The 19,822-nt window shown below is 42.2% G+C and overlaps 1 protein-coding gene across 4 annotated transcripts in view; it reads right to left on the minus strand.

The window, feature by feature from the left end:
• The window catches only part of POR (cytochrome p450 oxidoreductase), a 156,202-nt gene that overhangs the window by 12,421 nt on the left and 123,959 nt on the right, over positions 1-19,822 (minus strand). For all 4 annotated transcript variants that reach the window (XM_073615212.1, XM_073615211.1, XM_073615210.1 and 1 more), the window contains 9 exons: positions 15,210-15,359; positions 14,771-14,895; positions 14,538-14,627; positions 13,686-13,784; positions 13,144-13,260; positions 11,677-11,795; positions 8,524-8,705; positions 3,663-3,812; positions 2,130-2,397 (listed from right to left, as the gene is read on the minus strand). In XM_073615212.1, coding sequence (XP_073471313.1) covers positions 2,130-2,397; positions 3,663-3,812; positions 8,524-8,705; positions 11,677-11,795; positions 13,144-13,260; positions 13,686-13,784; positions 14,538-14,627; positions 14,771-14,895; positions 15,210-15,359 — 1,300 coding nt within the window. The remainder of the gene's footprint in view (positions 1-2,129; positions 2,398-3,662; positions 3,813-8,523; positions 8,706-11,676; positions 11,796-13,143; positions 13,261-13,685; positions 13,785-14,537; positions 14,628-14,770; positions 14,896-15,209; positions 15,360-19,822) is intronic.

Consider the following 19,822-nt stretch of genomic DNA (forward strand, 5'->3'; position numbering starts at 1 on the left):
TGATATCACAACATGTAATGCAAGATCATATGGATCATACTTAACTAGAAAATAGTAAACACCCTAAAAAACAAACAGGTGACATTTCAGAAGGACTAGGATCCACGTATACATCCTATAAAACCTCCCACTTAGTCCAATTACTGGGAAATTGATGGAGCGGGACACACACATTCTTTCCTCACTACTTTATTTTGTCCACCCTTTTCTTTCAGCTTCTTCCTCTGCTTACTCTAAAAAACAGGCTGATCCTTGCATTGCGATTTACATGTTAGAAGATCACTGAGGCTGAACTAATGTTCCAACATCTGAAGTAAAATGTATCTTGATCCTGGATAGTCTCTACTATTACATAGGGAAAAAAATGAATACCTTCTTTGTATACTTATACTCAGACTCTGCTCTCTAGATCTACAGTAAACTGTATTTGCTATGCCTTATGTAATGTCTTGCAGACATATTTGTGAAACCTACATTTTGACAGTGCTAACTTTGTAAACCTTGTATAAGGCCAGCCATACACAGTTCAAATCTCGGCCGGTTCAGCAGAAACCCCCCTGCCGGGAGAAGACAATTGCCAGTTCCCCTGTTAACACAGTACTGTCTGTGTTGATGGGGGGGAAAATCAAGCAAATTTCTTTCCTGCAACCAAATAAATTTGCTCCGTGTATGGCCGACTTAAGGGTGGGTCAGTACAATTGTATATTTCTTTGTTAGAAAACAAACAAAAACATAAATAAAGGAAAGAGAAGCAGAACATCTCTGCAATACTTTCAGATTTCCCCATGTTCCATCCATTTTAAAACCCTGCAATACAGGAAAATAACTGTTGGTCTGCCAAAATGCACCCAGCTATTAAATCCAGTTGTGGGCTAAGAACATAAAGCATTTTTGTGGATTGTCCGTCCCTGCTATCTTTTGCTTAACTCCCTATTCTACTGTCCACAAGATAGAGACAAATCATTCTGCAGTTCAAAAGATAAGGATTAGGAGGGCTAATCTGACCCCTTAATGTGGTTGTAAACCCACAACCCCCACCCCAGTGGTCGGTTGGTCAGTGTCACCCGGTGGCCGCAACACTTACCGTGGGCTTCCCTACAGGTGACCGCCTTCTATATCTTCAATCCTCGCGTCTCCTCCCTCCTCCTGGTGGCCAGCGTAGCTTCCTTTCGGGTGACAAACAGGCGGCCCGCTAACTTCCCTTGCGTCTCCTCTCCTCACTTCTCCTCCTCCCTCCTGCAACCAGCGTAGCTTCTCCTTTCAGACAATCGGGAAATGGGTTTCAAGACCTGCTTCCTGATTGGCCGGGAGGAGAATCGGTGTGAAAATAGCGAATATTAATTGCCTATTGTCACACAGCTGGGTGGGCTCGGCCTGAGGCAACCCTCTGGCTCTAATCACACACGTCAAAGTAAATCATCCCACCATTGGAATCCATGGTCCGGCATCCCAGTAGACCAGGGGGCCGGAGGCATACATTGGGGGAGGGGCATCACCCATGCGCCCCCTATGGACGGGCCACCACTGCTCTGCATGAAGGTAAAAAACATTCTGTGTGCAGCTCCTCTCAGCCACCCGTTATACTTGCCTGAACCTAATCTCGGTTCAGCGATGTGCGTAAGAGTAGAGGCTCTCTAGGCTCTCTCCCTCCTCATTGGCTCAGACACAGCAGCAGGAGCCTTTGGCTCCCACTGCTGTCAATCACAGCCAGCGAGGAGGGAGCAGGGGGCAGGGCGAGCCCTGCTCTGTTTGTCTTATGAGAGCAAGCGTGTACAAGTGCCCCCCATAACAAGCAGTTTGCTATGGGGGCACTCGGCAGGGAGGGTAGGTACAAGCCAGAAGCGCCAGCAGGGGACACCAGTGCACAGCAGGCAAGTAAAACATGTTTTTTTAAAAATGAGCCTTTAGAAACACTTTAAGCTAGCACAGGATGTGTGCATAGAACATCTCTCTCTCTTTTTTTTTGCACCTATTAAACAGATATAACAAAACACTTTCAATAAACCAAAAGAAAGCATACAAGTGAAGTTCATTGTCAGGGTTTGCATGCAATTTAGAAAAACTGAAAAAACAAAGCAGTGCATAATATTAGAACCCCCCATTGCCGCTGTATTTGTCAATCAACCTACCTTGCTGCTTTAACCATTCTCTTTCCTGTATAAATCCGATAAATGGAGCAATGCCTGTGCCAGGCCCAACCATGATGACAGGTGTACTGGGTTTAAAAGGCAGTCTGAATTGTGACTTGCGGACATACATGGGTACTGTTGATTTATGGCCATTGTCACATGGTTGCTTGTTTTTAAGCCAGTTGGTGGCAACTCCTTTGTTTGTTCGACCAGTCTTGGTTTCATACTCTACCAGCACTGCACAGATGTGTATGGAATTGGCGTGTACCTGAAACACGAGAAAAAAATATTCAATAAAGGAAAATGGATAGTAAGCCATAAATATGCTACTACTAAAGTCAAGTTAATGAATGCTTTCCTAAAAATCCTGCTCAGCTTAATGCTATTGCGGCGCATTGCGGGCGGTTTTAACCCTTTTTGGCCGCTAGCGGGGGGGGGGTTAAAAGCACCCCGCTAGCGGCCGAAATGCGCCACAAATCCGACGGTAAAACGCCACTAAAAATAGCGGCGTTTTACCGCCGACGCTATAGGCGGCTCGGTGTGAAAGGGGTCTAAAAGGAAAACAAAATGCTCCTAGTTCTATGAGAAGGCATGAAAGAATTCTCCCCAGCCCGATAGCCTGGCATTCATGGTAAGAACATTCCATATCTTGGATGAAAGGGCTTCCCTGACTCCAGCACCAAGTTGGAGCCTTGCCACATCAGGGAAAGTTTGGCTTTTTAGGATAAATGAATGGTTCAGTCCAAGGACAAAGTCTGCATGTCCAATGCTGCCAGAATCCAGGTCTGGAGGGAAGCTGGTCATAAATGTACAGCCTTAAAGAAGGCAATCATTAGACCCAAGACCCTCATGCAGGCACAAATCGAGTGTCCTTAAGCACTGAGGGTTCGGGCATGACAGCACAGGGACAGATGTTTTCCTGGGGCAGGAAGATCATGGATTGCCAAAGTTCGAAACCAGCTTGTAGCCTTTAAAATGACACTTTGGTTCCAGGCTTCAGAGACTGCCTGGGACCAAAGGGCCAACAGATGTTTCCTCATTCTGGCCAGTGGGGTTGCCTCATCCTGGGCCCGTAAAAGGGGTCTTCAGGGACAGAGCTCTGCCACTGGCAGACCATGGCCTTGAACCTGTATAGCACCCCCATGGCTAACTCAACGAGATGACAACATGCTAAGGTGAGCACCCAGGTAGGATCCAGTGCCCTCAGCAATATTAGTGGCCAGCCTCAATTCTTCAATCCAACAGGGTCCGGGTGCAGACCCCTAAGGCTCAGCCCAGGAGTCAATGGATCAGTAGTAGCCACAGTGGCTATAGTACAACCAGGAATCTGGATCAGAGAGAAGGAAAAGGTAAGGTTCTCTAAGTAGAGAGAAGATGTCCATCAACTAGGAACACTAGCAAAATTGAAAAACCAACAGGAGACGTAGGAAATATGTGTGCTTTATACTGGGAACATTGCCACTGTTCTTTGCTTAAAGTTTCCCAAGTAAGCTGTAGGATATGTAGAGTACATATGGTTTTGTCAGAACTTACCTTTGAGGAAGAGGCAATTGAATAGTAACGAGCCTGTAAACGGGGCAACAACTCACAAAGGTGGTCAAGTGGAGGTCGTAATGAAGACATATCTTCCAGAATAGCCAAAATATTCCTCCTTGCTTCTAAAACCCAGCTGAGATACAAAGCCTATGAATATTTGAAAAACACATATTTAATAAGAAAGTGATTTCATAATGATAAAGCATTCAACAAATGTCGCTTACCATGTAATGTCTTTAAAAGGGCTTTAAAAATAAAACAGCCAATGCTTAAATTGCAAAATGAACTGCAACCAGATAAACACAAACACACGTTAAATGTGTGTTAAAAACAACTTCTAAAAAAAAAAGAAGAAGATGCAACATCACATTTATAGGACAGCGTTATAAGAGACGTATGGGCTTTGCAAAAAAAAAAAAAAAAGAAAAAAAGATTATACTCACCTAAGTGGATGCAGCTTCCATTCCATTCCTTCCATTCTGAGCAGAGACCTGGCTCTCTGCTCTACCTCTCCAGCACTCACTGGAGTGCTGGGCTGTGCAGGGGACGGGAGGGGCTGGCTCAGACTCTTAGTGGATCGCTGAAAGGCTGACCCGGGTACCGGTCCAGGCTTCTGGGGGGATCCGGACCATATGGTCGGGATCTTACCCGAGCCTGAACCAGCTCTGTGACGTCAGCCACTGTCGGTCGAAAACGGGTCACAGGAGTGCAGAACTGCACTTCTGTAATACATGGAAGTACAGCCATAAAAAGCTTTGGCTATACTTCTCCTTTAACTACTTCAATACCCGGCACTTTTACCCCCTTCCTGCCCAGGCCAATTTTCAGCTTTCAGAACCGTCGCATTTTGAATGACAATTACGCAGTCATGCAATGCTGTACCCAAACTAAATTTTTATCTTTTTTTTTTTTTCAGACAGATAGAGCTTTCTTTTGATGGTATTTTAATCACCACTGAGTTTTTTATTTTTTGCTAAACACAAAAAAAAAAAAAAAAAAAAAAAAAAAAAAAAAAAAGACCGAAAATTTTGTTTCGGTTATAAAATTTTGTAAATAAGTAATTTTTCCCCTTCGCTGATGTGCACTGATGAGGCGGCACTAATATGCAGCGCTGATGGGCACTGATAGGCGGCACCGATGGACTATTATTTGTAGCAAAGATACTCAAGGTCAGCCTGATGGATCACCGGTGACTGCAAATATGTTTAGGAGACAGCTTCTGCCCCCTTTTCCCACTGCCATGCTTACTTATTTAGCATTAGGCTGAAATATTGTATTGTAATTGTACTGTCTGCCCTTATGTTGTGAAGCACTGCGTAAACTGTTGGGACTATATAAATTCTGTATAATAATAATAAATTATTATTATAATATCACCATTAGCCATTATTACTGTCGCATGGCACAATCAGATGGCATGGGAAGGTCCACTATCTTAATGTGTCTGAAATTAAAGAGAGACACTAAGGCTCCATGCACACTGGACTTAAAAAAAATGCCAGTTCCCTTGGCAGAAAAAAAAAGCATGCTCACAGGGCTTTTTTTCAGCAGGAACGTGGCCTCCAGAACTGAATGGTAAGGGGTGCTGGAGGGTCTATTGATGCTAGCTGCTGGAGAATTTATTGTTGCTGGGGGGGGTTTTATTTTTGTGGAGGATGCTAGCTGCTGTGGAGGTCTTCTGTTGCTCGTGGGGATCTATTGTTGCTGGGGGTGAAGGGTGGGTCTTATGTTGCAAGGGGGTCAATCCTTGCTGGGAGTGATATACTGTTGAGGGAGGGGTCTTTGTTGCTGGCTGCTGAAGGGTCTATTGATGCTGGCTGTTGGGAATCCATTGTTGCTGGTGGGGATCTATGGTCGCTGGGGTGTCCATTGATATATACAGTATTTCACTGCCTTTCTTGTTATCATTAACAAATTCCATACAAAATTCTTAGCACCACAAAATTATATTTAGAAAAATGTTGAGGAGGAAACTATTTGAAAAGCTAGTCCTGAAAGTCTCTGCCACATCCCAAAAAAATGTAGAAAGAGAAGAATGCCCCAAGGGATATTATGGGCAGGGAGCCAACACAGGATCAATGAACAATACAAAAAAAAAAAAAAAAGTATAAAAATATAAATGTTATGCAATATACAACAATATCGACATCTAAAAACATTCATGAGAATGGGAACGGGAATATAGAAATACATCTGCTAAATGCTGCAGCAAACAATGACTCTGAGGACCAAAGGTCAGAAGCAAATTGTAGCTGCAACAATTGATCCTGTGTTGGCTCCCTGCCCATACTATACCTTGGGGCATTCTTCTCTTTCCACAAAATTATATTTGGTTCTGTATTCTCTAAAAGGGGTGGTACTGGGAGGTGGGTTAAGCGGTGGACACAAGCAATGGTGCTCAGAGGTGGGTAGGGGCGGAGTCAAAGGGTGACTCAGAAGGGAGGAGTTCCTGCACCTATTCTCTGAGAAAAAAAAAAAAAAAGACCTGCACGCTCATATACAGCATATTTGTACACGATTCATTTTTTTTCTGTCAGAGAACTCCAATAAAAAGCCACAAGCCAGAAGGGTTTTTTTTTTTTCTGCCTCTAAACATTGAACTTAAAATATGCTTCTAAACATCCTAAGGTGTATGGACACATAGGATAACATTGAGCTGCTTCTACAGGCAAAACACATTTTTAAGCCAGCGTGCCTGGACCCGAATAGCTCTGGTGTTCCAAAATAGTCAAAAAGCTGAAAAGAGCTCTGACCCGGCAGCATCCACTCATAATGGATACCATTTATGGATAAAATTGGCTTATAGTGATCATATACTTTTAGTTACTAATCGTAACTTACCAAGTAGTTTTACCATATTCTGCCCCACCACAGATTACAGTAGGTACACAATCTTATGCCCTGTACACACGATAGGATTTTCGGACGACAAAATCCATGTTTTATTTTCCCCAACGGATGTTGGCTCAAACTTGTCTTGCATACACACAGTCACACAAATCTTGTCGGAAATTCCGAACATCAAGAACGCGGTGATGTACAACACGTACGACGAGCCGAGAACAATGAAGTTCAATAGCCAGTGCGGCTCTACTGCTTGGTTCCGAGCATGTGTGGAATTTTGTGCTTCGGAATTGTGTACACACGATCGGAATTTCCGACAATGGATTTTGTTGTCGGAAAATTTGAGATCCAGATCTCAAATTTGTCGGAAATTCCGACGGAAAATGTCAGATGGAGCCTACACACGGTCGGAATTTCCGGCAACAAGCTCCCGTCAAACATTTGTTGCCAGAAAATCCTATCGTGTGTACAGCGCATTAGTGTATTAAATAATTAAGCAATAAGTAAAAAAGTGTTGAGTGCAATACTAATCAAACCGTAACCCTTTTTTTAATGAAGTTAAAGGGATTGTAAAGGCAGAAGGGTTTTTATACTAATGCATTCTATACATTAAGATAAAAAAACCTTCTGTGTGCAGCAGCCCTCTCAGCCCCCCTAATACTCACTTAAGCCCCATCTCTATCCAGTAATGTCCATGAGTTCCTCGGCCGCCCGGGACCCTCACAGCAGAGGCGCCATTAGCTCCTACTGCTGTCAAAGTCAATTAGCCAATCAGGAGAGAGAGGGGGTGGGGCCGAACCGCAGCTCTGCGTGAGTGGGCGCACGGAGCTGCAGAACGGCTCGGGTGCCCCCACAGCAAGCTGCTTGCTGTGGGGGCACTAGACAAGAGGGGGGGGGGTGCCAGGAGCACAGAGGAGGGACCCAAGAAGAGGAGGATCGAGACTGCCCTGTGCAAATCCACTGACCAGGGCAGGCAAGTTTGACATGTTTGCGATTAAAAAAAATCAAAAAAACACAGACTTTACAATCACTTTGATCTTTATTCCATGCTGTGCATGGCTCTTCTTCCAGCTAGTTCCTGTTCATGATCCATTGTGCTACATGCAGATGCACATCACCAACTGATGACATGGGCCAACAACTGCTTAAAGTATAGCTAAAGGCAAAAGTGGAGAGGGATTAGAACATCTGTCAGTTTGTGCTGCTGTTTGTGCCCCCCTTAAGGAGATTCACCTTCTCTATTTGTCTTGTTTACCATTATCATTGAAAATTAAAGTAAAAAGAAAATCCCAAATTTTGGCTTGTCCTCAGACAAGTAACAGAGAAAATCTTCCAATGGGGACACTAGAACTGGTGATCTGGGGGCCCCAAGGAATTCCCTTAATTTGTAGGGATTTCCTCTCCTGCTTGGAGAAGAGAAGAAACTGAAAAGAAATCTTCGCAATGGGACACAAATTAGTGTGTGTGTGTGTGTGTGTGTGTGTGTGACGGACCTGACAAGGGTTATAATCCTCTCTTACTCTATCCAAAATGAAAAAAAAATGTTTTGCCTATAGTTCTACTGTAAACTTAGTCTATGAACATGTAGGCAGCAGAGCGACAATGCTGCTTGTACATAGGTATACAGTCAGTGAATGCTAGGCCAAGCAATGGAAAGACCTCTAGGTTAAAGTAAACACACAACCTTGAAGCAGAAGTAAACCCATCCATAAAACAGTTTCATTTCCGGCATGTGCTGGAAATGTAACACTCCCATTGGTTGTGCTCTCAACCAAACTGTCAAGGTGTCTAAACTGATCACATGTGCAGCATCATGGCAGCTGTAGATTAAACAGAGACAAAGATGGCAGCTTCCTGGGCTGAAAATGATAGGGGGGGTTTACTTACCTTACTTACCTTACTTAAAAAATGTGTATGAGTTTACATACACTTCAATCTGTACTTTTATTTTTACAGTGTTTTCAAAAAGGAGTTTAGCTATGCTTAAGCACCATAAATTCAGCATGCAGCTTACCTTGCCTTCAGCTGCAGATGAGGCCATCTTCCGCAGGTTCTCCTGCTCTTTCTGATCTGTGGCATATTGTGCAAGTTCATACAGAACATTGGTACGGGGAGGATTGGTAACATCCAGATAGTAAGTGAGAGCTGTGCGGTATGTGGTAGGACAAGGGAAAGGATGCTTCTTGTTGGATTCCTCTGTAAAAAAAGAATGGTATATATTCAGCTATTCATAATGGGTAGCGAGCGATATACAGAACTGTTATCCCTTGTGTGATACAACTAATTGACTTGCTGATTCGAAATTTGATTCCTCTATTTGGAATCTTTCATAACATTCTTACAGTGGTTGTAAACCTTCCACCTTTTTTTAAAATAAATATAACAAACATGCCTATACCCTGCACAGAGCAGCCCTGATCCTCCTCTTCTGGGGTCCCCCACCAGCGCTCCAGACCCCTCCTCTTAATCTGGTGCCCCCACAGAAAGCCGCTTTCCCTGGGGGCACCCATGCAGGCTCGTTCCCGAGTCCCGCTGCTACATCCATTGCCACAGACAGCGGGACTTGGCCCCGCCCCCGTCACACACAGGATTTGATTGACAGCAGCGGGAGCCAATGCGCTCATGCACATCGCTGGATCGGATCGGGCTCAGGTAAGAAAAGGGGGGGGGGGGTGTCTGGGGGCAGCTACAGCACTGAAGTTTTTTTTTACCTGAATGCATAGAATAATTAAGGTGAAAAACCTTACGGCTTTAGAACCACTTTAACCACTTCCCATCCCAACTATAGTCAAATGACGTCCGCAGATGGGATCTCCCATCCTGGGGGGGCATCATATGACGTCCTCAGCTTAACGCCGGTATGGGGGGGTGCGTGCCCGCCGCGTCACTGAGGAACCGATGCGCGTGCCTGGTGGCCACTATGTTCACCGGGCACCCGCGATCGCTTGTGACAGAGCAGAAACGGGGATCTATATGTGTAAACACACAGATCCACGTCCTGTCAGGGGAGAGGAGACTGATCGTGTGTTCCTAGTATATAGGAACACCGATCAGTCTCCTCCCCCAGTCAGTCCCATCCCCACACAACACAAAACACAATTTAATCCCTTCCCTGCCAGTGACATTTACACAGTAATCAGTGCATATTTATAGCTCTGATCACTGTATAAACGTCAATGGTTTCAAAAAAGTGTCAAAAAATGTTATAAAAGTGCCATAAATCAATAATATTTTGTAGGCACGATAACTTTGGCACAAACTAGGGCTGCAACTAACGATTATTTTCATAATTAGTTGGCCGATTATTTTTTTTGATTAATCGGAAAAAAAATCATTAAAAAAAAAAAAAAAAAAAAAAAAAACGTAATATGACATTTTTTTCGTTTATTTAAAATAATGAAAAAAAACGAACTGTTACACAGGTCATATACAGGTATCCTGTCATGATGGGTTTTATAGTACAAGAAACCCCCCAGGAACACCAATGATGGGGCACTACCCCCCCCCCCCCCAGGAACACCAATGACGGGGCACTAATCCCCCCCAGGAACACCAATGATGGGGCACTACTATTGCCCCTTCCAGGAAAACTGACGAGGCACTATTCCACCCCAGGCACACCAATGATGGGGCACTATTCCCCCCCCCAGGAACACCAATGATGGGGCACTATTCCCCCCCCCCAGGAACACCAATGATGGGGCACTATTCCCCCCCAGGAACACCAATGATGGGGCACTATTCCCCCCCCCCCCAGGAACACCAATGATGGGGCACTATTCCCCACCAGGAACACCAATGATGGGGCACTATTCCCCACCAGGAACACCAATGATGGGGCACTATTCCCCCCCCCAGGAACACCAATGATGGGGCACTATTCCCCCCCAGGAACACCAATGATGGGGCACTATTCCTCACGGGAACACAAATGATGGGGCACTATTCCTCCCGGGAACACCAATGATGGGGCACTATTCCTCCCGGGAACACCAATGATGGGGCACTATTCCTCCCGGGAACACCAATGATGAGGTACTATTCCTCCTGGGAACACCAATGATGGGGCACTATTCCCCCCCCTCCCAGGAAAACACCAATGGGGCACTATTTCCCCCCCTCCCAGGAAAACCAATGATGGGGCACTATTCCACCAACCCCCCGGAAAACCAATGATGGGGCACTCCCCCCCAGAAATACTTTGGATCATGGGGCACTTGTCATCACAGAAATGAATGTACTGTACTGACTGAGTATTGTATAGCCGTTAGCCGCTACCTTATAACTTCACACAGGTACAGCTCGGCGCTCACGGCTGCTTCTCACCTCTCTGTCTATTTCCTCGAGGCAGCAGCGGGCGGGGCTGAGAATATCAGGGGGATGCTGACATCAGCGAGGCACAGACGTGCCTGGTCACATGAGCGCCGCCGTATTCTCATGAGAATTCTAACGGACTGGCAGGGAGAAAGGTGTGGACCAAATAATCGATAATGAAAATCGTTGACGATTTTCATTATCGATTAATCGTTTCAGCCCTAGCGCAAACGAATCAATATAAGCTTATTGAGATTTTTTGCCAAACATATGTAGAATACATATTGGCCTAAACTGAGGAATTTTTTTTTTAATTGGGATATTTATTATATCAAAAAGTAACAAATATTGTGTTTTTTTTTTCAAAATTGTCGCTCTTTTTTTGTTTATAGCGCAAAAAATAAAAAACGCAGAGGTGATCAAATACCACCAAAAGAAAGCTCTATTTGTGGGGAAATAAGGATGTTAATTTTGTTTGGTTATAATGTTGCACGACCACGCAACTGTCAGTTAAAGCGACGCAGTGCCGTATCGCAAAAAATGACCCAGGCAGGAAGGGGGTAAATTCTTTCGGGGCTGAAGTGGTTAAGAACCACATTTAAAATGACTGTGTATAAAATTGTAAAGATCTTGTAATGTCAACGTGTCTTTCATTTTAATGTACAATATAGCATACAACTCGCCATTAAAAAAAAAAAAAAAACACAACTATACCCTTCTTAGGTCAGAACAGGGCACATTGCATGACACTATTTATCAGAGAATTTTGTCACACTTTACTGCTTACACAGCGAGTTGTACGAGGACGGGGACAAAGTTTACCTGAAACACACAAATGCTTGGAAGAACTTACCATCCAGATTGTTCAAAGATATGACAGTGTCAAGGTCTGCGCTCAGAATCTCTCCCAACTTGTTGACTATAGAGGAGTCATTTGCTGGATAAACTGCAACGTGATCACCTGACTCATACCTACAGAAATTAATTAAATAAATAAATAAAGGGCAAAAGGTCACTAGAAAGAAAATGCAATTTATAGGTAGGGGATTTTACTTTATAAAAATAAAGCTGCAGAATAGCAGATCACACAGAAAATGTAGGGATAACAGATAAAAAGACATAATACTGATCAATTTAATTATACCCCAAACCCAGCCAAATTTTTTTTCCGATTGGAATGAGCAGGGAAGGGTTTTCTACCAGGTGTTATGGACATCTTCGTTCCTAATGGGGATAATTTCCCCTCATTTTCAGGAATGCAAGTGATGTAAAATGCCTTCAACAGAGACAAAATACATTTACAGTAGATAGTAAGGAAGAGGTAAAACTTCTGCTAATATTTGAATTGGCGTTGGTGCCTTCTTGTCCCAGTGACACTGGCAACACCCATTTCTTCTATGGGCATTTCAGAGACAGGAAATAAGGAGGCATCTAAAGCCGCATACACAGGAGCGGAATGTCTGACAGAAAAAGTCCGATGGAAGCTTTTCATCGCATATTCTGTTCGTGTGTGTGCCTCATCGGACTTTATTTTTCCCGAAAATTCTGACAGACCTAGAAATAGAACATGTTCTAAATATTTCCGATGGAACCAATACCTATCGGGAAAACCACTCGTCTGTATGCTGTTCCGTCGGACCAAAAACTACGCATGCTCTGAAGCAAGTACGAGACGAAAGCTATTGGCTACTGAACTTCCTTTTTCTAGTCCCGTTGTACGTGTTGTACGTCACCACGTTCTGGACTGTTGGACTTTGGTCGAACCTTAGTTTGACCGTGTGTAGGCAAGACCGCTTGAATGGAATTCCGTCAGAGTTCCATCTGAGAAACCTTCGGAGTTTATTCCGTGTGTACGCAGCATTACAATGACCTAGATGTTAGATGTCCAATTTGAACACAGTGAAAATGTTTAGGTTTCCTTAGTTGAATTGTTGCATGCCCTAAAAAGAGTAGTTGTTGAAAAGATTTTTTTTATAGTTCATACTCGTCAAAGTTAATCATATTCGATATTAAGCGATCTATGCATTTTTTTTTAGATTTAACAAAAACTATGCAGTGCAAATGTCTACCTAAACAAATAATTTGACTTACATGAAATAAAGCAGATATTCACATTCTATTGGTGTTGCTAGAGCCAAAAGAGATTGTAATGTGTGTTGCCAGTTTAAGAATAATTACATCCTTCACCTACTGTAAACAGCTTCTGTCTATAACTGCATGACCACATTTTTTTGGGTTATATAAATGACTTGTTCATATTAACAGCTGGGTAAGCAGGGTGTAAACATAGATAATAAAAGAAGAACAGATGGCAGAATACCTTATCTTTGATCCATTTATATCCAGCTCAAGGTGCATCAAGTGGCGCTCTCCACCCTGGTTTAGCTTACGGTTCGCGGTTACGTCAGCCAGGTATGGATTTTTAGCATCAAATGGTCTGCAGGGTACAGAAAATTATCACACACTGTATATTTCCCCATGTACTGCAATAGCAGATTTTAGCTTTTATGGCTGGAATCGCACTGTTGCAATAAGTTAACGTGCATTAAGCTGTCAGTTAACCATTCTTTCAAAGCAGTTCATTCATTTGAATGAGCTTCCTAATGCACTAAAAGGGTGCATGCACTAATTTTGTAATGCACACGGTAATATGTTGCACCAGGTGCACTGGAGTACCATTAAGGATTGGGGGAATGCATTACTGCAGAGCAACAGTGTGAACCTGGCCTTAGACATACATGTAGGCATGCAGAGTCCAGTGTTGCTAAGCCAAAAACAAGCTACTGCTCAGGAATAATTAGGCAACTTTTCCTATCGTGATTATTTTAATCAGGCAGGAAAAAAAAAGTGAGCTTCACTTACGGTTTCTGTGTTTCATAGCTCTTAAGACGGCCCATTTCTCCTGTGTAGACTTTGTTCATATTCTCATCTGTGTGCACCACTAGCTCATACTGACGAATGCTGCAAGAATATTAAACATATATATGGTCACTGAATGCAATACTTCTACCAGAGGTAAAAGACAATAAGAGACGCAATATCTGTCCGGTTAATTTGCACATTTCTTTCTACTGGTACATTAGTTGCTGACTCAAGCTGCTTTCCTAAGAACTGTAGCTATAAAATACTTTTTAGCATATGCCGTATGATAAAAGTTACTTAACTAAATACTTTTTCTATGCAGTGACCTGATAGAACAGTAAAGCAATCTGTGTTAGGTCACAGGTCTCAACTGTCTGACAACTAATTATTTATCACAGAAGCTACTAAGGTGTGGAAGTTTTGTTTCACTTTAAAGCTGGTACACACGGGCCAAATATCGGCCAGTTCAACAGATCTGGCCGATATTGAGCCAGTGTGTACAGCAGCCTGTCTGACAGAAGACGTCTAACGGACGAGTTTTGTCGAATGAGCATGCTGGAATACCAGCATCTGATCAGCGAATGGCTGCGAGTGCTGATTAGTGTGTTCTGTCAGAATACAATAGCTTAGCAGACGATAACGCCACACCAACATCGCTTAGTTAGTATCACGACCTCTCAGTTTTTTTCCCGTTCAGCCCGCTGTGTTGAAACACACACACAAAAAAAAAAAAAAAAAAAAAACTTCCTGTGTGTACCTAGCATTAACAAAGTTACTGAATTGACATTTTAAATTAGGTCATCACTGGGGGGGGCTGAACAAGAATTTAAATTACACATTGGTACAACATACCTGGACTCGTCGCCAGTAGCTTCCACACCAAAGTGTTCACATACTGCAGGCCAAAACTGCTCACGCCATGTGATAAAATCCTCTTCCAAGCTGAGCAACAAAGGGAACAGTTAGGCCGAATTAAAATAAAAAAAAAATAGAAAAAAAACTGCATTGAGTTTTTTTTTTTTTTAATGTATTATCTGATCAATAAATTCATATCTTCCATCTGCTCACCAATCTCTTCTACTTACTTGCCATCATCATCTCCCATGCCCAGCTCAAAGATTCTCTCGGCTCCCAACTCCTCTAACCGTTTGTCCACATATTTGCCCATTGCATTAAAGTGCTCATATGTCTTGTTACCCAAACCAAACACCTTAACAAAACAAAAAGAAAATATTCTGAAGACATTTAAATAATAGTTGGTTACATGTTCATGTTAATTCAACTTCCAGCATCCTGTTAATTCATAAGTTATTGTGTGTGTATAAATGTATGTTGCATGCATAATGTAGAAGCAGTGGCATATTTGCAAGGAGGCACACAATTTACTTGAAAATAGGTGACTTCTAATAGTCAATAGATCCTAAATTAATTCTGATATACCATATTGGAAATACATATAGAACTATTAATAAAGTTTAACATTCACAGTAAGGAATAAACTGCAATTAATAATTTAGCACTTACAGCAAACTTAAGACCAGAAAGATCAACATCTGCTTCTTGTAACCAGTCATAAAAATCCTGAGCATTGTCTGTAGGGTCCCCTTCACCATAGGTGGCCATGCAGAATACGGCAAGGGAGTTTTCAATTTCGGTAAGACGGCTCAGATCAGCCTGCAGAATGGCAATATGTTGATATATAAAACTTAAATAACATACAAAATTATACATGGTAAAACTATTTATATATTGTGTGTGTGTGTAATATATATATATATATATATATATATATATATATATATATATATATATATATATATATATATATATATATATATATAATTTTTTTTTTTTTTTTTTTTTTTTATATTATTATGTATAAATAATCTCTACACAAACACAGTATATATACACACACACCACTTTAATTACAAGCAACCTAAACATTAACTTTTATTAAATAGCACCATTTGCCAGCACTGTACAGCAGATGGTTGGTCACACAGCAAGTTTGTAGTTTCAATATAACAGCCCTATTTGCATGAGTTAGGGTATTTGATTCCTGGGACCCTTAAAAGCATGAAAAACTCATCCACTAATGCTATAATGCTAATGGCAGTTCTCGCATGTCACCAGTAAAAATGCTGTCAGTGACAAATGGGGTTGTCTCTCTAGACTGCCTCTCATTGTCTAGTTACCTTTCTCATGGTAAAGAAGGCAGTCAGAGTGATGGCAGAATAAGAAGCCTGGTATTAATTATCCCGGGTTCCTTGCATGCATAGTCCTGTTTTCCTCATGAGGAATGCCCTAATTGATTAAATATGCGGTGAGTGACAAAATAAAAATCTCTACACAAAGGGCTCTGCAGTTGCTAAGTTCTAGCAAAGGACACAATAGCGATCATGATTTGAAAGAACACAAGCTACAAAACGCATCAAAGTGCTCAACTGATATTTAGGATAGAATTTAATAAAATATATACAATAGTCTGTTTTATTTGGAAATCAACATCTGCCGATGACTTAAATAACATGAACAATATAACAGCAACCACCAAATACAACACGTGCACACACAGACGGGATAACAATAAAACACCAAGTACATTTTGATATAATTAAATTCATGTAAGATTAGCTAGTCACTTTTTACAATAATGAGATTTTGAGGTCAAGTTCCCCAGGCTGAACAGATAAAATCATTGCCATCTCCATGTGATGACACTAAGTTAGAGACTTTTCTACATAGACATTTGTTCACCACAGAACAGCTTCCACCCATGCAAGGTAATTAGTCTAATTACAAGTGGCTCAAAAAGTCTCTGGGTAAGAGGTCAGAACCATGTCAAATGAAAGCTAAATGCACCTGCATGCATGCTGTATTTGCCTGTCCACATCACAGGCCTAACTTAGATTCTGCTGACACACACAAACGTGAAACCCACCAGCATGTTACCCACTTAGCCTTCTGGATGCAAGCTCTTCAAGGCAGATACACATTGACTAGCGTTTACCCACATCTCCTCTATACCCATTTATTAGAATAACAGATGCCAGGAATTGTAGTCATAGCACAGGAATTTATCAGCAGAAGGGCTCATCCCAATGAAACGTCCCTCCCTCCTGCAAAGATATAGCTTCTGTAATGGGGACCCAGAGTGTGCGGCATCATGGACCATGAAGTCTGCAAATTGTATTCTCTCTCAGAATGTTACTAAACACAGGACCCTGCATTCACTATATCTGGTCTCCTACAGTACACAGAACATGGAAATGCAATAGTTTTAGTTAATATAAACTATGCTAAATTCCTCCTCATCAGCAGTTAGAGCAGTCTTGTGACAGTGTCTGTTTAAAGCTTGTAGGAGGAATTTTCATTCTACTACTCTTACTTTCCTATAAGGCTGCAGGACCCAAACTCTGTCTGGACAGTGCCGATTGGCCCTGTGCTGATCACATGCACCCTCCCAAGAAAAAAACAAAACAAAAAAAAAAAAACTCTATAATACACACACAAAGCAATACACACCAAAACGGAGCATGTGCAGCTTGCCCACAAGGCTCTGTTCTATCAGGAGATGTATAGACAGTGGAAGAGGGGGATGATCAGAGAAGACAGGATCAAACAGCCTTTTTACACAATGCAGAGAATTAACCCCTTAGGTTACGAAGAGTATAACAAGCATGCTTTACTGCACATACAGACTGATTTTAATTTTGTGGGTTTAGTAACAGTAGTGTGATGTGATTTTGATCTAACTTACACGAGTTTATGTCTTGGGGGTACTAGTACTTTTCATGGACCAAGGATTTGCCTGGGGGGGGACTTGAGTGTTAAAAATAAAAAAATCGCTTTCCAAATCACAACAGAATTGCACGTACATTTGATTTGTGCATTTTTATTAAAGTCTATGGGGCCAATGACACACTGGAATCGCACCAAAGTAGTGCAGGAACCTTTTCCAAAACCGCTCCATGCTGAGTCACATTGATGTGAACAGACACAATTGAAAACAATGTGATTTCCCTTGTCATGCGATTCTGTGTGACAAGTCACATCAGAAATAGCACCAGGTGTGAACCAGCCCTAGGGGTTAAGCTTTGCATTTATACATTTTAATTTTGTAGTCAGAGTGGTGGCGGTGGTTGCTATATAAATTGAGGTTATTTTCTGGAAGGATTTCCACATTAATTGTAACATTCCACTTGGTGTATCAATATAAAAACACAGACAACTCCAGATGTTTAAAATATATGCCTTAAGTGTCCTTGGTGCCATTTATGCAAACACAGACTTCAGCTCATAATGAGCTTTGGCCTGTCCCCTGTAGTAACACTGTGCAGATTCCTACACCTAATGTATGAGTCGTTACATCAGTATCTGCAATACTGAGCATAAATCAGACTTTGTTAATAGCACTGAACATATGGGCAGCGAATACCTGCATGTAACTTTTCTGCTGTAAGCACCAGTGTATTAAAGCCTTAGAATGACATACATTCACTTTAGGAAACGGAATGGTAAAATTACTTTACAAATTTAATGACAATCCAAGAACAGCAATTTCCATTTTGAATATAAAATTCCAGAATGCACAAGCTTAATAACGGTAGTGTAAACAAAGAGTTTCTATAGTTTTAAATGGCTGCATTTATATATCTAAATATAACCTATTGGAGAGTGGCCGAGATGTGAGCTCTGCTTCCACATTGACCCTGTTATTATCCTAAAGGTAGGCTGGGTCACTATAGCTGTGCTCACATACTGTTGGGACTTGTTTCCTGCTGAGTACTTACCAGACGTCCTCCTACCATCTCCCAGCAAGCCAAAACCCATCCACACCCCAGTGGGTTCTTCCCGCATTCTTCCTGCAGTGGCCATCTTGAAGAAGGTCGGTGGGCATGCAGAAAGCCCCAGGGGGTGATGATGGCAAATATCCCACACAGCCATCACCACCAGTAAAGAAGCACCTACAGCAAAGATAGACATGCTTTCCATGTATGTTAAAGAAACAACCTTGAAACGTTTAGATCACGCTTGACTGAAATGATGGGTCGCATCCCCCAGGTGGAAGATATTGTCAAAGCTGACTCAACTGAACTGTGAGCTCTGCAATGACAAGTAAAAGTCTACAAGAAAAATCAACAGATACTGAAAACAGGCTCAGCTGCAACAATCTCAGGGTTTCGGACATACCTGAACAGGCAGAGGCGCCTGAACCTGCTGAATTTGCTGAGACCTTTCTAACTACCTTATTGGGCCTTGCCAACATTCCACCAACCTTTATGGTAGAGAGTGCACTTTTTTTTTTTTTTTTATATATAATCTTTATTTAGTTTACTTTTGACATTACAACAAAAGGGAACATTAAAAAAGGGGAGAGGAAAGAGGAAAAAAGAGGAAAAAAAGAGAAAAAAAAGAGAAAAAAAAAAAAAGGGGAGGGGTGGGGGAATAAGGGGGGTACATCTGTCATGGTCCCAATGAAAACAATAGTAGAAACAGTGAGACATATCATCATATTATATTAACAGGGGTACCTCCCTTACTCTGGAGATTCGGTCCATGTGGGCAAACCTCCCTCCCAAACAGGGAGAGAGTAGGGAGATCCCAATCACAGCTAAATTAAAAAGGTAATGCATACATAGCTCAAAGTGCATTTGTAACATATGATAACTTGAGATACCATGAATTATCAGGAATTGGGTAACCGCTCAGATTTCGTCAGATTACAATAGCAAAAATGAAAAAGTACCAAAAAAAAAAAAAAAAAAGGGTACAAAAAAAGTTCTCGCCTGGTTCGTTGGCTGATTAGACGCAACATATGTAGGGCTGTCAACCGCTGGGTGTTGGTTCGTTTGGACAAGTCTCTGAAAAGAAGGATCCGCCAAGGCCAATAAAGCAACATCTAAGCTAGATGAAACTGGGATTGTGACATGTACGTGGTCTTTCCAGCCTGCCCAGGTAAGTTCAAATCCGTCTTGAGTGTCTTCCGCCATTCCAGTCCTCTATGATCTCCCTCACCTTCCCAACCCATTCAAGCTCGCTTGGAATGCACAGGCTTTTCCAGTGTACTGGTATATGGCAATTAGCGGCATTGAGGAGGTGGGGGAGAGCACTGGCGAGGCTGGGAGATCTAT

This window comes from Aquarana catesbeiana, linkage group LG02, assembly GCF_042186555.1.
Source record: "Aquarana catesbeiana isolate 2022-GZ linkage group LG02, ASM4218655v1, whole genome shotgun sequence".
NCBI classification, from domain to species: domain Eukaryota; kingdom Metazoa; phylum Chordata; class Amphibia; order Anura; family Ranidae; genus Aquarana; species Aquarana catesbeiana.